General features: G+C 42.8%; 1 protein-coding gene across 3 annotated transcripts in view; it reads left to right on the forward strand.

The window, feature by feature from the left end:
- Nucleotides 1-14,899, forward strand: part of cux1b (cut-like homeobox 1b) — a 62,284-nt gene extending 47,385 nt beyond the window's left edge. For 2 of the 3 annotated variants that reach the window (XM_040009261.1, XM_040009262.1), the window contains 6 exons: nucleotides 61-608; nucleotides 701-842; nucleotides 1,537-1,824; nucleotides 1,926-2,114; nucleotides 3,813-4,077; nucleotides 4,472-9,764. In XM_040009261.1, coding sequence (XP_039865195.1) covers nucleotides 61-608; nucleotides 701-842; nucleotides 1,537-1,824; nucleotides 1,926-2,114; nucleotides 3,813-4,077; nucleotides 4,472-4,979 — 1,940 coding nt within the window. In that variant the 3' untranslated portion in view covers nucleotides 4,980-9,764. Of the gene's footprint in view, nucleotides 1-60; nucleotides 609-700; nucleotides 843-1,536; nucleotides 1,825-1,925; nucleotides 2,115-3,812; nucleotides 4,078-4,471; nucleotides 9,765-10,804; nucleotides 11,009-12,760; nucleotides 12,874-12,976; nucleotides 13,094-13,234; nucleotides 13,319-13,567; nucleotides 13,625-13,711; nucleotides 13,793-13,887; nucleotides 13,953-14,055 lie in introns of those variants that run through there. The other variant, XM_040009263.1, reaches the window with a different exon arrangement.
- The last annotated feature ends 6,876 nt before the right edge of the window (nucleotides 14,900-21,775 follow it).

The following is a 21,775-nucleotide window of genomic DNA, read 5'->3' on the forward strand; positions in this document are numbered from 1 at the left end:
CATTTAAGGTGCCCATGATGGCTGTGTCTGTAATGAAGGCCGTTTTTCTCCTCTCTGTAGACTTGTCTCATGCTCAGCCGTCCTATGCAGGACTGAAAGGGGGAGGTGGAATAGGAAGTGGAGGGGGGAGCGGATCAGACGAAGCCATCCGCTCCATCCTAGAACAAGCTCGCAGGGAGATGGAAGCCCAACAGGCCGCACTGGAGCCCATCCTTAAAGCATCATCTTCCTCTTCGTCATCAGTGTCACTATCACAGAGGGACATCCTGAGCTCATCTCTTACCGCCCCGCTTCCCCCTTACAACCCCCTGGCCCTTTCCCTCAAGAAACCTCCCAGCTCCCTCTTGTCCTCGCCCTCATCCCCGTCTCCAATTCTGGACTTTAGCTCCAGCGTGAAGAGAGAGGGCCGCAGCTCTTCGGGGGTCGATATGTCTGCTGACGGAGCTCTCAGGATGGGTCGGGGCTCAGAGGGACTGTCCCGCTCCGGAAGTGCCGGAGGAGCAGGTTACTGGAGAGAGCAGTGGTGGAGCAACATGCAGACGGATCCGCGAAGGACCATGTCCAGCCAGATAGGAGAAGAGAACCACAACCAGGAGGACTCTAAAGAGGTGAGGTTTATGGGCAGTTCCAGAGTTTCATGGCTTTGCTTTGACTGTCCATTGGTTGCACGTCTGAAGTCTTCTCCCTCCGCGGGGTTTAGGGTATACTGACCGACAGTCTGTCTCGACACAAACCGTGGAACAAGTTGAACCAGAGGAGCAGAGAGGCGTACCTCCGCATGCAGCCTTGGCTCAACGGAGACCAGGGGCAAAACGCACACATCCAGCAAACTCAGAACCAAGGTAAACAAATCACATGCAAATACACACACAGACACACACCATATATTATGCTGGAACACTACTCTGAAAGCCTGATTAGAGCTAGTGGCTAGTTGTTACTGTCACTCTGTCACTCACCCCACCCGCCCTCCTCCTCATCCCCCTCGTCCTCCTTGCTTCCATCCCACCCACCGTCTCCCCCCTCCTGCTCACTTCTCCTCCCACTATCCCCCTCCTCCCCCCACATCCCCAGTGCTGTGGCAGTGTCAGCCAGCAAGCTGCTGGTTTGTCATGTCATAGACAAGTTAGTGTTGCAGCGCCAGATGGCAGCTCTGCATGTGTGTGTCTGCGCGCATGTGTGCGTGTGCGTACATGCACGTGTGTGTCTCTTTTTCTCTCTGGGGGTGTAAACAGCAGCTAATGTACACTGACAGCTCCTCATGACTGCTCTCTTCCAGCCTGCTGAGCTGCACAGCGGCACTACACAGACAGAGACAGGGAGATGAAGGAATAGGAGGAGGAAGCCAAAAAGGCTTCAAACTGAAAACTTAAGCACCTTTGCTGTTTGTTCAACAGGAGTTAAATTAGTCGATGTAATTTGACTGAAGTCCCTCCTGAACCCAGCAGGGAGAGGAGATGAAACTAGTGTCGCCTCGCATAGTTACACGTCGCCTAACCTGTGCGAACTTTCTCATTCTGTGTCGTGCTCGAGCAGAGGGTACTCCCAAGACATCAGCAAGCTGCAGCCCCGCTCCAGAGTCCCCCCTCAGTTCAGCTGAAGAATCTGTCAATGGTCTCACTGGGGACCCACTTGCGTCACAGTCCTCCAGTCTCAAACCTCCGTCTGAGGATCCTTCAGGTGGGGAGTCTCAGCCGGGCACCCCGCTGCCTCTACCAGGTCACTCGGGTCTGAGCATCCAGGAGATGGTTGCAATGTCTCCTGAGCTTGATACCTATGCCATCACCAAGAAGGTTAAGGAGGTGCTAACCGATAATAACCTGGGTAAGAGCTTTTTTTTGTTTGTTTTTTTGCTCTTATGCTCAATTGTGGTGTTGTACTTTTCTGTGTAGTTTAACTGGTTCCATTTTCTTTCTCCAAACCAGGTCAGCGTCTGTTTGGGGAGACTATCCTGGGTCTGACTCAGGGTTCTGTCTCAGACCTGCTGGCCAGGCCTAAACCCTGGCACAAGCTGAGCCTGAAGGGCAGGGAGCCCTTTGTCCGCATGCAGCTCTGGCTCCAGGACCCACACAGCGTGGAGAAACTTATGGACATGAAACGCCTGGAGAAGAAAGGTGTGTGTGTAACAAAAAGCTCAATAAGTAGAAATAGATGCATACTCTATATACAGCACAGCATGCTGTCAGAAATAATAATCGAAAGGCTCAGAAAACCTTTCATGTTTTGTGCTTAAGCATGCATTTATTTGAGAAATATGCTCACAAAAAAACAAAGCAAAAAAACCACACACAAGCAGCAGCCTTTGAATTACACATGCACATCTGCACACAATATCCTTTGTGCAGGACAGCAGAGCATGTTGTGCAGATCACAGTCATCTTGGTGTGATGTCAGTACCAATCAGGACTGCAGACATCACGTACTGTATTCAATGTGACAGCTAGGCGACTGCCGGGGGCCTGCTTACTCACAGTCATCAGCACTACTCTTCATCATCGTCATCAACATAATAATCATCAGTGTCTATAAGCTCGTATTTTTATCATTTATTAGCCCATTGCCCGCTCCATCACTCCATCATCCTGCACTCTTTTCTGTCAGGAGGATACGTTTAGGAATCAAAAACCCCCCAATAGGCCTGCTTCATAACCCTCCCCCTCCTCCCTCGCTGCCTCACAGTGACCCCGCACTGCCCACTTGAAGCAAACAGGGTATGGATATTTGAACCTGCCAGTGGGCACAGCCGTCCAGGATCAGCTTACCCTGCTGATATCACAAACTACGCATAAGGGCGAAAAACACAACTGACCTTACGCCTGTGTGGTCGGGGGGGTTGGACTGGTGGGGTTGCACTACATTCAGCTTCATGTTAGATTATTGACCAAGAGTAATGCATCCAAATAGCAATGGGCAATAGTTCTGGCTACCAGCAGAGCCCAGAGGAAAGACATGGACCTAGTCCAAAGTTACCACATTTGACCTCTCACCCTTGTGGTGCAAGCCTGCGAGGCGGCGCACAACTTTGAGAGCGCTCTAACCTTGCTCTGAGGGGCTTTTCCCTGCAACACTAATGTATCTGGCAGCATGTATTGGGGTTGGGAAAATGTCAACCTCATACGAAGCTGCCATGAGCTGTTCATTTTCAGTTGCTGGCGCCCCGAGTGAACGGTGCTGCTTGTTTGCTGTAAAATGGAAGAGATGCATTCATTGTTACAACTGGTGAGAAAGACGAGAGCACCACCTAGTGGCTGATTGGGAGGCTGGCGGCATTAGTTGTCAGACCTGTTACGTTGTATGAAAACGGAGCAGCTTTATTACTCCAAGTCTTTGTCATCATCTTGCTAATCTGCATTGAGCTTGGCTCAACTGCAGCTGATTCAGAGCTCAGTAATAGGGGTTATTGCCGAGAAGAGAGACTACATCTCCTGCCTCAGGGCTTTTGATGGAAACACGATTACACATTAACGGCGGAAATTCAAAGGCAATCAGTGTTTTCTTATTGAATGGCAAACCTTGCTGACAAATCTTTTACCTGTTTATGTTCCAGCTGAAGTCCCACCTCTCTGCTGCTCTGCTCTCTTTATATGTTAATGCAGCACATTTTATATAACTGCTTAAATGTCATGTGGTACAGCTATTTATGCATTTTTAAATGTAATCCTTCACTTGTATTGAAATGTCTCTGTTATGCACTGTAGTTTGCATTTGTGGTTTTTACTGGTGTTGCCAGCTTTATCATTGAAACTCCCATTCATTTGTAGATTTATTAATGTATTCACTGGATGACCCATTTCTCCCTCTTTCCCATCCAGCATACATGAAGAGGCGGCTGAGCTCCTTGAGTGATGGCCATTCTGTGGACGGAGGCTTGGTGGGGTCAGAGTACATGCAGGGCTCCCAGAGCCCAGGGCAGCAGCAGCTGAAGAAGCCCAGGGTGGTGCTGGGCCCTGAGGAGAAGGAGGCTCTGAAAAAGGCTTATCAGCAGAAGCCCTACCCCTCCCCCAAAACCATTGAGGAGCTGGCCTCCCAGCTCAACCTAAAGACCAGTACTGTTATCAACTGGTTCCATAACTACAGGTCAGCATTTAGGAGAAAAAAAGATCGACTCCTGCTAAATTCTTTCTGTTGTTCTGCATTTATTAGCTGCTCTCTGATGGATTAAATATAGTTTACCTGAAGTTAACACGATAAGGATCTCATGTCTTTGTGAATAGTACCTCTGTTCAAATTCCTTGTTTTATTGAAATACATTAGTGGGTTCGTCTTGACTTTATCTGCGGATAAATGAATTGTCTAAATCTTTGTGTACGACTCTGCCAGATCACATTGTGTTTTTGTTGCACTGTTAGTCCAAATGCGTAAGCTGTTCTCTGTTCATCGAAAATATTTTGACATTAGTAGAGTGTATTGTATTCCACAAATTGAATTTCAGGATTTAAGTAGCGTGACTGAACTCATGTTTTCCTCTTAGGTCACGTATTCGGCGAGAGCTCTTCATAGAGGAGATCCAGGCAGCTGGAGGGGTAGGGCCTGGCAGCGAAGCGGGATCGCCTTCCCTCCGTGGGTCCAAATCAGGAGAAGGGGACAGCTGCGATGGGACGGAATCTGAGGGCACAGTGGAGACACGCCAATCTCTGGGCATTGGCTTGGAGGATCACAGAGGAGCATGCAAAGACCACGACATGGAGGCTGAGTCTGAGGCAGGGGGCTCTAATAATTCCCCTGCCCAGTTAGACTGCACCGCCACAGGCTTGGCCGGGCCGGGCTCCAGCGGTGGACAGGGTGGACTGGGGCTTTTCAGCCTCACAGAGGCATCCTCCAGTAGCTCTGCCTCTAGTACTAACATCCCAGCCTCTGGCCCTGCCAGGAACCCCAGGGACAACAATCTGCGCAAGAAGAAAGCAGCCAATCTCAATAACATCATCCACAGGCTGGAGAAGGCTGCCAGCAAAGAGGATCCCTCAGAGTGGGAGTTCTAGCTCCCCCTGATCATCCTTCATCCTTCTCGTCTCATAACCTCACGACCTCTAACCTTGGACCCCTCCTGCTCTGTTCCAGTTGGAGAGTGGACACAGCCAAAGTCAAGCTCAGCAGCCATTTTTATTACGTAGAAGCTTTCCAAAAAGAGGAAAGAAACAAAGAGTGGTTGGCAAAACCCTTAAAAAGAAGATTTACTGAATAAGTAGAAGAACAAAATAAGAGAACTTAATTGTTTCTCCTGTTTTTTTTTGTTTGTTGTTTTTAAAAACTGCGTTTTGTTTTTGTACTGAGAAAAGCACTTAGCCGTCCTGCTGGCCTCTGGCCCTGCTGTACCTCCCCCTATCACCAGCCACTGGTGCACCAGACTGGTTAGTCCTGAGCTGGGGTCTGACCCACAGCTGGGGTTGAAACCTGGACTCAGTAACACAGGCAAGGCCTGACACAGCAGCTGTCACAGTGATAGACACTGATAGATGATAGATAGAGACAGGAACTCTCTTACAAGAACTCTCACTTTCTTAAAGGAGATTTTTTTCCGCTCTTCTTCTCACCTCCCAAGTGTCCACAAACCTCCCCTCACTCAGTGAGATGCCTCATTTTTCACACTGTAGAGTGACTGTTACAAACCCTTTGCCTTTTTCACTCACTGCGTGTGTGTGCGTGTGTTTGTATGTTAGGGGTTGTGTCAGTGTGCACCTGTGTGTGTGTGTGCGAGAGTGTATACACACCCAGAAAAAAGAGAAAAAAAAAGAAATGGTGTGTATGTGTATTCTCTTCTCAATGGCAGCATGTTTTCATTTTTTTAATCTCACTCCTACACTCTTAAGAGGGTAGTTGAAGGCCTGCTGGCTGAGCTGCCATGGTTACTGGTGTAAGAACGATGAACTTTGACCTGTTGTGTCCCATATCCTATCCTGCTGACAGCCATGTGATGGCCAGAAGGATGTGTAATTCCTCACAAAATACACACACTCATCTGAAGAGGAAGGAAGGACCCCTCTTTTTGCCTCCTTAAACCCTTCTTTTTAGGATGAAGGATGATCTGTTTTTTCTTTGTTTTGTTTTTAAATATTGCAATTTGGTTGCCAATAAGAGATTGCACAGTCTATTGACTCTAAAGAGTACAAAAATAGGGAATTTTAGGAAACATTTTTAATTAGTACAAAATAAGAACAGAAAAGACAAGAATAACAAGTTACTGTTTAAAAAAAGAAAGAAACATACAACAACCTTAGAATGGAATAATGTTGCATTGTTGACATACAATACAATGAATTCACGTAGTACTGTAGCTGTCTGACATGGTGATACTATACGTGTCTCTCGTTGTTTTTGGTTGTGCACGTCACAACTTTGCCCAGCACTGGACCTGCTGGGTGGGTGTGTTTGTGTGTGTGTGCGCGTGCGTGTATGTCCGCACCACCGACAAAATTTTCTCTGTTCACAAACACACATCTTTTTATAGGCCAAATCAGGAAGAGTGTGTGTACGTGTGTGTCTGTGTGCATTTGTTATTTGCCTGCATGTAAGTCAGGGTTGAGGTCAGTTCACTCAGAATTGGACCGATCGATCGATCGATTTGTCAATAATGAAATTCTTGATGGAAAATGGGTATTTTTTTTTTTTTTTTTAAGCAAATGAATTGCAGCGTGCAGAAACTTCTGCTGGTGAATTCGCCCCAACCCTGGTGTGAGTAGTTACCACTCTCCTCCAGTCTCTCCTGTATCCAGGGATGTAAGTCTTTTTTGCATTGAATTCTACTGTATACACTACAAATTATAAGGCATATCACCTCCTCCCTGTCCCACACAAGCCCTCAGTGCCTGTCAGCCCACTGCCTCCCCTTTGTTTGTGTGTTTGTGTGCGTGCGTGAGAGTTTGCGTGGATGCATGTGCACGCACGCCTGTCGTCAATACATGCGTGTGCACAAAGCGTGCGTGAGACTCGAGTGTTCAGTGTTTCCAATGAGTGGGGTCATATTTCGTATCTTGCACACACTACTAGTGCACAACTGACACCCTTCTTTAAGCTGTTTGATGCGTTACCATTACATTAATCTTCTCACAAAGTAGTGTAATACTATGATTTACTGTAGCTTGGTTTTATTGCTATTTTGCATTTATAGTTTGGTTTTTATTCCGCTTATTTATAGGTGCTGTATTTTTCATTTAATGTCTTATCATTTGAGTTGTCTATTTTTTAAGGGATTATACTGTTCCTGAGGGCAAGTAACATTTTTATTAGACGTATAGACTGCCGGCAGTATTGGTTAATATTTACAAAGATGTACTAGTTCTCATTTGTTTGTATATTCATGAATCCTAAAGTTTAGTGTCATTTCAATAGCTTTTGAAAGATGTGTTTTGCTACAGTTCATGCTCCCGTAAGCATAAAAAGCTCTTACCACAACTGTTATGCTCACACACACACAAAAAGAAACTGCTAGCTAGAGAATCAAAGGACATATCAAGATCAGTGAATATATGATAGCATATCTGTTTTCCTGTTTTCTATCCTCCAATAATATTTGTTTGTTTGTTTTTTTTGTCCTTCCTTTTTTTTTTCTTTTCCTGGGCAAGCCCAACACTACCGCTCGGCAGGGCACGCAGCTTTCTTTAGATGTAGACCTTGCCCACTCATTAATCACATTAACTTAATTAACTGGTCCAAATTATACACTTTGTCAAATAGGTCAAGTGAAATTACCTAAACATACGAACGCATGTTAACTTGAAAGAGGTCATATCTGCCAAATTGAGATTAGAGAAGTGTACCAGCTAGCAGGTGTGCTACGCCAGATCGAGCAGAGATAGCCAGCCTATGATTATGCAGAATTTCTATTGCAGTTAGTAACGAAGCACTTATTAGGATCTTTGTAAGACTTACCAGGACAGGGTCTGTAAACACTACAACAAGAGTACGATCCCGGGATCCTGGGAAGTGTATGCCTTTAAAAAAAAAAAAAAAAAAAAAAAAAGTGGTTGTAAACCAAGCACAGATGCTTATCCACATTGTAACACTAAAAACAACAACAAAAAAGAATCATAAGATAGTTGTACCCATGTTTTCTATGTGATTAAACTGAGTTTCTGTCCAGCCAACCCTTATTTCAAACTACAGATGACTGTGTGACAGGCAGGCCGTCGTCCTGTGAAGGTGTAGATATCATGAGTATCAAACGTGTCGTTTTCTATTCAGAAATCCCAACGTTTTTTTTATAGCCTCCCACTTTCCCCTCAGCGTATACTCGAGATAAGGCGGCAGCCCGTCAAAAGTTTAAATCGGACTTTCCAAAGAGTCTGTTAGTTGTTAAAAAATAATCACCCAAACGTCGGCTCTCCCTGCCGTCGACTGATGTGAGACATCTGTCCCCTGCTGCGCGCTGAATAGTGATACTGCCTTCTGTTGGGACCGCTTGGACTGGACAGCCACAGTGTGTTTGTTTTATGGTGATGAATAGCTACTGTAAAGTATGAGCACTTAACCCATCAGTAATTATTTTCTTTTTTTTTTTGTAATAGCCTGATCCATCCGCTCACCCGAACCGTGTGAGATCATCAGATTTGTGCCTTTAACTGCCAAGCAGGGCACCAAACTAGTGATGTCATTAGATGTAGAGGATTCCACCCGATTCGTTCGCGATGCATCTCGCGTCCTGACCTGAAATTTGTTTCTCACGGTACTTTAAACTCGACTTCCATCAGCTCTCCGGAGAGGGTTTTTTATATATATATATATATATATATATATATATATATATATATATATAATTAATTGCTGGGAGTGCAGTGAAGCAGGAGAAAACAAACTAATTTTTTTGTTTGTTTGTTTGTTATTTTTTCCCCACAATGCATTACTTACGTTGTATATAAACTGACTAGCAGCGAAAAAGGCCAGAGCATTGAATGAAGGAGGAAGCATGCAGAAATGGCATACACTGTAATAACACTGAATTTATTCATAGGGCATTTTTTGTATTTTTCTGTTTGTGTCAGGTTTGCTGTGACATTGATAAACGGCACTACAGGTATTGATAATGACACGTGCCAATTCTGATGGTTATTTGGAGGAAAAAAAAAAAAGAGAGACGTGTAAATACGGTCGATGGAGTAGCTATTGATTCACTATTGTCACGGTATGCTTTTGTTTTGAAGGCAGGAGGAGAGAAGGGACGATTCAGGACTTTTCCATGATCCACAGATATTTTTCTACAAATTTAAATCAGATGATTCTATACACTGTTGAATAACATTGTAAAGGTGTAACAGATGCTGTATATCATATCATGTTTTCTGAAGTCGTAAAGCTTTACTGTATGATCTGTTGAAGTAGTGGTTGTTCATTTGACATGTTTTTAGTTGTAATGGAAGCCCGAACAGCAGCACTGGTCACCATATTCAGGAGAAAAAAAGAAGAAAAAAAATAAGAGAGAGAGAGAGAGAGACCTCAGATGTTTTTTGTAATACTTTTAAAATATATCTTATGAAGTGGGTTTTTGTAAGGAAACACTTTCTGAATCAGCGGTGCTGTATGCATAGCACACTCAGTAATACATACACACATAATACAGCACAATACACTCATGTTTTAAACCCTCCCCCCCTCCCTTAACCCCCTTTTAACTTTACTCACATGGCTTTTGTTATTGTTTTAAGTCTTAAAATCATTTCCCCGTCGTCTTTCACGCTTAAGCCTCGGAGATCGGCTCCGGGATAAAAAACATTTCATTCAGTACAAGACTTAAGATTTAAACAAACAAAAAAAGAAAAAAAAAAAAGAGGAAGCAAAAAGCCAAATAGTGACGTTAGTTATCCTCTTCTGTTGGAAAAAGGTCGCTGACTTTTTAAAATGTTGCATTTTTCTTTTTACCCCTGTACATTACTAGTGTCGTCGCTTCAGTTCACCCATAGCTTAAACCACAGTGTAGTCTGACAACCAAAATGACCTGGGGAGATCTTCACCCACCCACCCCCAACCTCCTCCCCATCTACCCCCACCCTAACCTCTTCCCTCCCCTTTTGGAAAGCTTTAAGATGCTTGTTGAGGCTTTAGCAAGTTCAGAGTATTGTTCTTTTTTTTCTTTGATTTTTTTTTTTCCCCTCCCCCCCAACATGTCATCAACAACGTGAAAGTAATAATTCTCATCACTTTCTCCCACTGCTTATTTTTTTAATGAGTGTCTGCGTGCGCGTACGTGTGTGTTGTAGTACAAAAGGATGCATGACTGTAAAGGGATGGTCAAGATGTTTTTTGAAAGTCGTTTCCTCCCCCCTCTCTCCTTCCCCGTCCCTCTCCGCACTTCCGTCACTCCTGAGATGCTTTTTAACTCCTTCACGGTCTCCCTCCCTTTGGTTTGTTTTTCCTCATGTATCATTGTTTCTTTATCTTTCTATTTACTAAACGTATCATGTTGTTTGTTCTCAGCACTGTAAAACAGTCCCTTCTACAACATTGAAAAGCAATATCACTGTATGAAATGTTCACAATGTATTTGTTATGATTGACATTTGATTCATCATCATTATTATTCACATGCACCCTAGGTGTGATAATTGAAGTAAATCTCTTTTATACAAATACTAAAAGTGTGCTGTGGCTGTTTTTCTGTTCCGCGTTCACTCTGTAAAAGAAGTATTCTCAGAGAAAGAGATCAGTTGAGCTTGTTAGAGACAAAGAAAAGGGCTTTCACAGATGTTTTGGACTGCTTCTGCCTTTTTTCAGCAGCTACAGGTGAGTTATGTTTTATTATAATTTTTTCTTTAAAGTCTACAGTTGGGAAGTTTTTTGAATCAGAGATGGTCTTAAAGTTGTTGTCTGTCTTCAGGACGTTACTCTGAGCTGCAGGTGGAGTTTGCAGCCGCGGTGCGTACCAGCGCCGAGCAGAAGGAGCTGATCCTGAAGCTGGAGCACGACCTGAGCACCGTCCAAGCCATGTCCTCCCTGCCGCGCCCCGATGCAGACGGGTCAGAGGTCAGCAACATGGGCAACATCCCCGAGCCGATCAAAGAGGCCTCTGCGACCTTTATCGGTAGGTCGCCGGGATGAAATGGAAAGTTGATGATGTTTGATCATGATGATGTGTGTGTTTGTTATTCGGATTCCTCACATGTCATCCCAAAACGAAACGTCACCTTTAGCCATAAAGTGGCCCCGCAGTTCAATTTATGATCAAAGTGGTGACAATATCAAACTGTTTAGAAATCGTTGGAAAGGACAAAGGATTTAAAAAACTAAAAAAAAATATTAATTTGCACCAAAATAATATTGCAAATGTTTTGTGCAGAAATGCTCAAAATAAAGAGTCACTGTGAAACAACTTTACCATTTACCATAAAATCAAAAAACCACATTTATTAGACCATTAAAACCCCCAATAAATATAGAGATTGTAGAAATGGTCAGAAACTAAAAATGAGATGACTTATTTGGCAAACAACAGTCTGAATTCATGGTTTTATACCCAAATAGGACTTTTCTGAGAAATAAGCAAATAAATGACTGCATCTAAATTAAATTATGATAATAATAATGATAATATGTGGTTTACTGTTTGTTTGTTTTTTCATCTTTTGAAACTAATTTGAAAATTGAAATGATTGGAAATAAAATTTAATTTATGGAGAAAAAAAAACTGTTTTCGCATTAAAAATATTATTTTGATTAACCATAAAAAACATGAAACATAAAACAAGATTTTGGTCATTACAGTACAGTTAATATAGGGCAGCAGTGGCATAAACCTTACAGTGGATGGTGGTCTAATAATGTAATTTGTATATTTCCAGGGTTATTTGCAGCCAAGGAGCTCTTCATAATCCTCCCAACACCTGTGTAATAAAACTGTAATAAGCTGTAGTAGAAGGCGGCTGACATGCACGCTACAAAACACTGATATATCTCAACGTCACATAAATGTATAGTTGAATCCTTAAAAGTCAAATAGAAAGCTGCGCACATTTTTTTCATGTGTGTGAATGAGCCGCCTCTCAACAGCTTTCTGCCTGAAAACGCAGCTCACGGTAGACGAGATGTGGAAGTGCATAAAAATTACAGCCACCCAAGAAAAAAAAAACAACACTTAATGTTTCCTGTTTGCAAATTTCGCAGCCAGCAGGCACTTTCGCCTTTTTATGACACCTTACATTTATTTTTCAAACACATTTTAATGCTAATGCTACCTCTGCTTTCATTAACGCACAGATAAAGCAAAGGATGGAGAGATAATATTCAATGTTCAGTGTTATTGGAGTCAATTATCACATTTCAAAACCATGAGCAGAGCGGAGAAAAAGTGAAGAAGACTCCAAATTAAGAAAAGAGTCGTTACAGATCACTGATGGTAAATCTGCATTCACATGCCTGTTGGCACTGGCTCATCTGTTGCCTTAAATTTCTGTTCTACGTGTCAAAAAATGACAAATTATTAGTTTAATGTTTTTCCCTTCTAAGCCTACCGCTGGCACGCCTCGTAAACCGAATTATTCACCCAGCTTTGATACTGAAGTCTGTCTTTAGCACAGCTTCTCTAATTGAAGTCAGATAAATGTGCTGAAGGATGCTCCGCAGGGGGTTTGTCTGTTTTTTGGATTCTCACCTGATTAGAGGCGTTCGAGTGCTTTTCTTTCGTGTGCCAGTTAAAACCTGAGGGTCTGGTGAGTTGAGCGCTGTCTATCTTATTTATCGCATCAAATAAACCTCGCTCGCCTCTGTCTGATCTGAAACGTTAGCCATGCAAATAGAGGAAAAGATTCCCGGCTTGTAAGTGCTGCTTTATCTGCAGGTTCAGGTGTGAGCGCCCAGCCTGAGCTTCCTCAGGGCCAGATGGACTCGCTGCTCTCCATCATCTCCAGCCAAAGGGAGAGGTTCCGCTCTCGCAACCAGGAGCTGGAAGCTGTGAGTCACACACATATATGCGCGCGCGCACACACGTATATTCATGTGTGTCTTTCCCTGGAGGGCTAATTCCTCTTCCCTTTGTTCCCTCTGATGCCTGTAGGAGAGTCGCTCCATGCAGCAGACCATGCAGGCCCTGCAGAATGAACTGGACAGCCTGAGAGCGGACAACATCAAACTCTATGAGAAAATCAAATTTCTGCAGAGCTACCCAGGCAGAGTATGTCTGAGAGATTCTTTGTTTCTGATGTCCAGTTTGGTTTGCTGGCACAAAATAAACCCAGTTTGGGTGTTTCAGTGGCTGATGAATGCTTAATTTGGATTGGTCTCCCCTCCCTCTTGTGTTTCCTCCCTGCTGCAGGCTGGAGGCAGCGACGACACCGTGATGCGTTACTCCTCCCAGTACGAGGAAAGACTGGATCCGTTTGCTTCCTTCAGCAAGAGGGTGAAAGTCACACACTTGAGATCAAATAAAAATGTTAAACGCTGTCATTTCTTAGAGGAGTTTCTTTGTTTTATGAGATAGTGATAATAAATAATGACTAAATGCAGAGTGATGTATAAACACATGGAGAAGAACATGGATTAATATTCCACAAACAGTTGTGTTATCATAAAATAAATCAACTCTAGATTTTATATTCACACGTGCTGCCGGGAGATGTCGTTATAGTTCTGTGCGGTGTGTTTTCAGGAGCGTCAGCGCCGATACCTCAGCCTCAGCCCCTGGGATAAAGCAACTCTGGGCCTGGTAAGAATCTGAATCAAACATCAGACGCGTCTTCTGTGTGTCCGTGTGAACTTCTCATCTCATGCTCCGGTTGTTTGCATCTCTCAGGGACGTGTGATTCTCTCCAACAAGATGGCCAGGACCATTGCTTTCTTCTACACTCTGTTCCTGCACTGTTTGGTCTTCTTGGTAGGTTTGCTTTCAGTACCACGTGGCCTCCTCCGGTAGGTACATCTGCAGCTTCAGAGGAACAGGACTCACCTGTCACCTGTGATTATTTTCAGGTGCTGTATAAGACCGCTTGGAGCGAGAGCATTGGCAGAGACTGCTCAGCTTTCTGTGCGAAAAAGTGAGTGTGCCTCCTGCAGCGGACTCAGAAGCTCGTCACATAATGCAGCAGATAAATGCGATGTTTTATTTGACCCTTACGAGTGCTTCGCTGTTTGTCTCAGGTACGCTGACCACATCCACCGTTTCCATGAGAACGACCCAAACCTTTAAGCTGACCCACGGTGACATCATGACATGGCATCGGTGACATCAACACTGAGCAGCATGCATGTTCCTTAGAGAAGTTTACCTTTATTAAAGCTCCTTTATTCTTCCTGCAGTAGCTAATTTCACCACTAGGGGGCAGTTTAGGGCTGTGAACTGTAAATTAAAGGGTGGCTTGATTACTTGATGATTGGTAAGTTGCGGGTGATACACAAAACCATAATCTGACGTTTATTAGATAATACAGTACTGAAAGTCAATCATTAACAGTATATATGAGACATGTGCTATTTAAAGCAGGTTTAATGAAGTTCTTCTTTACCTTTCTGGACTGAAGGGACCACGATACTCCTTATTCTTTTTTTTTTTTTGTTTGTGCGGTGTGTTTAACTGGTTTAACTGGAACTGAAGATGTAAGTTTAGGTTGGTGGGGTTAACATTAAGACATTAACATTAAGTTTGATTGGTGGGTAAAAGCACAGCTTGAAGTTATATAGAAGGATTTTTGAGCAGATCCTGGTGGTGGAACAACACATACAGTAGTTAAGATTTTTTTCATTCCTTTTTGCTCTATTTCGAATAATTAACGGGAGTAATAAGTGATTGGTAGGTACTAGTTTTAATGGTTTGTTACTGTTGTTTGTTATTAGGAGACAGTTTTCTCCTCGGCTGAGTGATGCAGTAATAGACTAAAGGTTACTGAGTCTGTGATCCTAATACTCAACGTCATTGTGCGTGTTTACCTGCTTTCTTCTCCCTTTCTGTCGTTGCACATCTATTACAATAAAGACTATACAGCAATTTCTTTTGTAGTCTCATTTTATCTTCATCTTGTGGTGTGTGAGATAGCCGAAGATAATATACATACAAATCAATTCAGTTTTATTTATATAACCTTAAATCACATTAACAGTTGCCTGCTTTATGTTGTAGGGTAAAGACTCTATAATAATCCAGAGAAAGGAGAAGTGGGACAGTGGGAAGGAAAAACTGCCTTTTGACAGGAAGAAACCTTTGGCTAATTGCTCTCTGGTTACGTAGCAAGTTCGGACCTAGATCTTACACAGAACTCAAAATCAAGCTTAAGTTTGCTTATGTGCTGTGTAATACTGACTTGTATGGTGGTTTCCTTCCTTAGAAGTAATAGTTTTTGTAATTTCTGCTGCTTTGTCTGGGTGATGGCAAGAGGGGTAAAAACTGTTGGCTGGCTCTGTCCTCTTTGGAGTTTGAACCTGACCAGAGCGTGATGGATGTGCTCAGTCGGAGCTGCGTAGACTCGTATCTCTATCTGCAGCTGCCGAGACAGGATGAACTTCCTGAGCAGGCTGTACTTTCTCTAATGTGTCAATGTTCTCTCACTATCTGTTGCACTAGATAGGACTATAGTTTATTTTTGCTCCAGTGCCAAATGCATTGTCTACTGTAGCTGGACACAACCCAGAAGAGAATCAAATACCAGCAGAAAATTGTTCCACTGCCAAAAACATCAGTGTCCAGATCTCTCTTAGGATTTTTTTCTGAGTGTAAAGATAAGTAAATGTATTCTAAAGCAGAAATGAACAAGCTTAGGCCTGACACTGATCATTTCCTTAGTATTAAAAGGACTAACACCGTATCTTACATGTAACTATATTCACCTACCTACCACGTTGGGGCGGCTGTAGCGCATCAACTAATCTGAAGGTTGGTGTTTCGATTCCTGGCTGCTCCAGTCTGAATGCCCAAATTATCCCTGAGCAACATACTGAACCCCGAGTTGTAATTCCAAGGTAATTACACTCAGTGGTGGGCAGCAGTATAACGTGCTACCGAAAAAAGAGCACATCAGTAACATTATAGGGATCTTTTTAATGAGTTAATGAAGGTTTAAAAAAAAGCGTTCTCGGGTTTGTGTAACGGCTGCACGATGACGAAGGAAAAAAAAAAAAAAGAGTAACCGTCTAAATAAAGACGGGGAATGAATTCACAGATCAGTGATTCGACCCTCAGCGGTCCCTCTGAAGTCTGCCTACATCTTAGCATGACTGAATTAACCTGCATTATTCATGAGAGGCAATTCTTAAAGAGCACCACAGCTCACTGCCATTAAAGACAAACAAGGCTGGCAGACTCAGACGTGCACTTCCTCCTCCACCATTCCGGCCTCTATCTTAAACCCCATTTTGCTTATCAATCAGAGCCGGCTCCAGGGCTATCTCGGCACAATTACGGCTTCATTCTGCCCCCCCAGAGCGCCATTCACCTTTGACCTCAATCTTTTTTCACATCGCCTCTCCTCTCACGCGTCCCCACCACACTTTCTCCTACATCTCTCATCTCAGCGTCTCCAGCTGCCCATCGTCAGCAGCATAAATATTAACATCCTCCATCTGTGGAATTACAAAGGTCTTAAGTAAGCCTAATGGCCCAATGTTATTTTTATTGCAGTGGACAGGCCGCCTCACTTGGACCGGTCCTCTCATTAATGACAGCGCACTGATGCCTCAGCATTTCATTTATTTATTTTTCGCCTTGTCATGCTTGTTTTGAGGCTGTTCGAAAGTGCACATGAAAGAAGAGGACAGCGGATCATCTAATCCTTTTGCTTTCCATCCTGTGTTCAGCAGAGGGCAGTAAAGTTATGTTCTTTTTATCAATATGAATTATTTAGCTGACTCTTCTGACTGTAGCCTTGCTTGTCTGCCTGCAGCTTCCCTGATTTCTGTTTCCTGTTAATGAAACAGTGTTCCCAACATCTCCACTTGTGTCTTTAATGGCACGACATGGATCTGATGCTATGTTTTCTTTCTTTTTTTAATTAGTAGGGAAATTTTTTTGGATTACTATATTAAAGTTTCATGCTTCCAATATGTGAAGATCAAAGTGACAGCTTTAGATCTTAGATATAAATTCTTTTAATGGGATTTTTGTTTGGCTCCATAATGTAGGTGTTTACACATTCACCGAACAAGCAAAAGATCCCCAAAGGAGACACAAATCCCCTTTGGGGTTGCATCAGGAAAAGCATCTGACGCAAAAATCTGCCAAATCAAACATGTGACCCTACCTGCTGTAGTGAATAACAGAACAACTGAAAAGCAGCTACAATAAAAATACAACCCATAATTTTTCTCATTAGCCGACCCACGACTCAGACAAAAACACTGTATTACCTGTTTTTGAGTAAGGTTTAGACTACAACATCATCCGCTAATTGGAAGGTTCGCGGTTCGATCCCTGGCTGCTCCAGACTGCATGCCAAATATCCTCAGGCAAGATATTACACATGAATGAATTAAGCATAGAAAGAAAGTGCTGGTGTGAATGGGTGAATAAGGCAAGTTGTATAAAGTACTTTGAGTGCTCAGAGTAGAAAAACACTATATATCCTCAGGGAATTTACAAAAACCCCAAGAGCTACATCTCAGACTCCACAGGCCTCGATTAGCATGTTAAATGTTAATGCTAAAGACATTGCATTTATAAAAAGACTGAACCAAGTATAACTTGTTTGGGGGGGTGACGAAGAGACTCTCCTCTCAAAAAGAACATGCACCATGGCTGAGGTTTACAGATTTTAATCTGAATAAAACAAAAACGATCTGGAACAAAGTCATTTGGACCAAAAAGATCAAAGTAGATATGCTATTAGTTGCTTTCGTGCTGATATGCACAAACACCTCATACCAGCTGTCACGCACTGTGGTGGAGGGGTGATGAGATGGGCTTGTTTTGCTGGCACAACACCTGAGTCTGACAATGAACTCTTGTGTATTTTAACTGTCCAGCAGCTAAAGCTTGGACCGTAAAGGAGTCGCACAACAAGACAATGATCCCACGCACGCTGTGCACACAGTGGAATGGCCAAAGTCCAGACCTCAACCTGAATGAAATGCCATGTTGAGACCTTAAGAGAGCTGTGTGTAAATAAATGCCTGCAAAGCTCAATGGACTAAAGCAATGCTGTAAAGAAGAATGTGCCAGAATTTCTGATAAAATCCCACAGGAAACAATTACTTCAAGTCATTGCTGCTAAAGGTGGTCCTGCAAGCTAGTGACTGAGGGGCGTGTACTTTGTTTTTCACAGACTGGAGACTATAATCCATGTAATTCAACTAAATAGTTAAACTGTTATGTAAAAAAGTGAACACCTGAATCTAACAACATTCACTTTGTTCTCACATTTTAGTCGGTTTCTAAGTTAAACGCACACATTTAAACATCAGCTCCTCACGCGTGCTCAAACTGACTCTGCAACTCCTCCAGGTTTTGGGGCCTTACGGGCTTAAATTCCTTGACACTGTGTCCTAAATGAATGAAGAGTTTTCAGTGGAGCCTGCAGGCTGCAGCTCAGTGCCCATGAATCCTGCTTCAGTTTGGCAGGTAAGACCTTTTTATTTTTTCTTCCCCAGACATTGCTCCCATTCAGAGGCATCATCTTCATTCATTTCTCTGCGGCTGTGAAAATCTCATTCAGAGCTTTCATTGAACTAACACACCATTCAGGATTTTTCTCCTTTGTGTCACTAAGTAGTTCAGACCATAAACTGCTGCAGAGGACTGTTGCATGGATACAAAGAGTGTGTGGGAGTGTGTGTGTGTCTTTGTTGCTAAAGGAGTTTGGTGCCTATATGTGTGCCGGGGAGGTCTCATTCATTTTATTTCAACCTCTCGTAATCCCCTTCGGAAATCTCTCGGTCCCATTCCTCTTTTCCGTCTTTAGCCTGTCTGCATGAAGTCAGTTTACCCCCCACCCCTCTAAATCACCCTCACCCCCTATCCCTTCCACCCCCCTGTGGGTGTTGCTATGGAAACAGGCCTCCTCTGTCAGGTGGCTCCATGCCTAACGCTCCCCAGCGCTCTGATTTGCTCTGACATCGTCTGGCTGAATCACTCTGACACGTGATCTTCAATCAGCCAGTCCAGATGCTGAATATGGAGCTGGTCTCTCTTGTGACACCCCCCACCCCAGTCTTCTCCCCACCCATTCATCAGGGGAAGTTATGGGTGGGTGTGGTTCGTGTTAATTCACAGAAAAAAGATATAATTTACTAAGAAATAAAATGACTGATTTGTTCAAACGACATAATATGTGGCTTCATTTAAATAGATTAACTTTAATATTGTGCTTTGACCCTCTTTATCAGTTCAGCAGACACTGTTTCTTATCGCATTCAGCTCATTTGTCATTTTTTCTCTCTTTTATAACCTTTCAAAATAGTAAATGTTTGATTTTTGTGTCGCTGTTAATCAGATCAGCCTCTCCTTTTGTTGATCTAAACCACTTCTCAACAGTTTGGAGCAAGCTGAAAAAGGAAATCTGAACTGGTTTAGGTTTTTTACTGGTTTTGTATTTTCAGCATCCATCGCTCCTTGTGTTCCCGTGGCACTAAATGCTAGTTTATTATGTTAAAGTGCTAAGCTGTTCAGAGCATTCTTATTCTAAGAAAAGGACGCTATTAAACGCACGAATGAGCAAGAACAAAAAAGGAAATGAAAAAAAAAGTTTTCAAATAAATGTGTGGATTGCTCCTGTCACAGAACAGTGGAAACTGGCTATAACTGGAACAGAAGAAGAAGTGGGAGCCCCCACCCGTGCACAACTGCGTGTGCAGTTTGAGAAACCACACAGATCCTCAGCTGGCAGCTTCATTAGGCGGTTCGAGCAAGATTGTGCAGTTAATTGTAGTGAGTGGTAAACACTGTTGTGTGACATGAAATTTCATAAAAATTAGTTTTCTATAGTTAGGTCAAGAATGCTTGACATGACACTTTGTTGAGACTGCAACCAAATTCACCTGAATGGACAGATTTGTTGCTTCTTCAATCAACAACTTCCAACTATGCCAACAAAATTAATTAGACTTTTAACTTGGATGACACAAGTGCGCAGCAGTGATGGTTGCTGAAAATGGGCTTATTGGTATTGGTAAAACTAATTAGTGGTGAATATTTCTATTCATCATTATGAAAAACAAGATTGTTTTAGATAAATTTCATCTTTATTAAGTATGAACTGTTTCCTTATTTGGTGCAGTAACAATGAAAAGGGTCAATATGCACCGACCAGTTCATTGGCTCGTTAATGCAGATATCTGATCAGGCAATCAGAAGGCAGCAACTCAATGCATTTAGGCATGCAGACACAGTCAGAACAATCTGCTGCAGTTCAAACTGAGAATCAGGATGGAGAAGAAAGAGATTTAAGGGACTTTGCAAAAACCAGTCCATCTGGTATTTCAGAATCTGCTGACCCACTGAGGTTTTCCCATATAACCATCTTTAGAGTTTACAGAGAATGATCTGAAAAAGAGAAAATATCAGAGGTCAGAGAAGAAGGACTAGACTGCTTCAAGCTAATAGGAAAGAAAGAAAGACAAGAAAAGAAAGCCATGAAAAATACTGTAAAGTATCAAAAGGAAGCCCCTTATCATGAGGAACTGTGTGTGTGTTCTGTGATTAGATAAATTCATATTGCTGTGAGGGCAGCATTGTAGTGTTTTAGCTGGTTCAACTTTGTCTCTGTGAGCCACACCTGTGCAAAACTATATTTAAGCACAGTGTTTGGGTAAACACGCCTGCTTTCCACCTCTGTTGTTTCCACTAGAAAGTTTATTGGCAGACACTTTCCAGCACATGACTAACTGACGCGCTTCCCTTCCTGTTGTTGTTTCCTCGTGTTGTTTACACTGTCATTGATGGTGTGGTTTACTGTGCTATCTTGGGCTGAGCTCCAGAGTGGCTGGGATGACATCATTGCACACATCCTGCATCACCTCCTGCCAGCTCAGCAGGAGAGATGCAAAGTCAGGTACAGGGTGACACTGAAAACACACATGCGCGCGCACACACACACACACACACACACACACACACACACACACACACACACACACACACACACACACACAGCAACGCTTTACTCAGCAGGTCGTCTGAGGATCAGCGCTGCTAATTTCTTGGCGCCCCTGTGAAAGTGTTTTAAGTGAAAGTTGGTGTGAGTCAGACCGACTCTTGTGACTCTGTGTGACAAGGTCCAACACCAGCCTGTAACCCAACTGGAAAACAAGAAATAAAGATCTTGTCTTTATTAAACAGAGGCTGAATTATTTCCTCCAGTTTGTGAATATGAGTCACTTCTCAAAAGCACTTCAGAAGCGAGGCTGGAGTATCAAACAGGCAACTTTCCATCTGTACCGCACACTCAAGGGCCCCCAGAAAAGAGTAAAGGTCACTCTTGTAAGTATTCATATTCCACTTTCATCAAATTTGAGAGACATAAAAGAGACATCTTAAAGAATAATAGACTGACTTTTAGTTGCTGGTGCTCGGATGAACAAATTAAATGGACCCAGAGGTCTAAAAGCTCCGTGGAGCCCATACGAATAGGAGCAAGAAAAGCAAACTAATAGCAGCATTCTTGTTTTCGCTCTTTTGGTGTCATTTTTAAAAAAAACTGTAGTGTCATTTCAGATGTTTTGTGTCTGTTGGTTGTTTGAGTATTTCTGGGATCATCTGACAAACCAAATAAGCTCCTAAACCTGTTTCTGATAAATTGATTGGTAAAGGAAACGAGGTCATCTTTATGCTTTATCCCAGTTTTTAATAACAATTTAAAGAAAGAAAGAAACGAGGAAATAGATTTATCAGCATTGACCTAAATGAAATGATGACATCACTAAAAATATACAGGAAATA

Source organism: Simochromis diagramma, unplaced genomic scaffold, assembly GCF_900408965.1.
Source record: "Simochromis diagramma unplaced genomic scaffold, fSimDia1.1 OVJJ01000344.1, whole genome shotgun sequence".
In the NCBI taxonomy this organism is placed as follows: Eukaryota; Metazoa; Chordata; class Actinopteri; order Cichliformes; family Cichlidae; genus Simochromis; species Simochromis diagramma.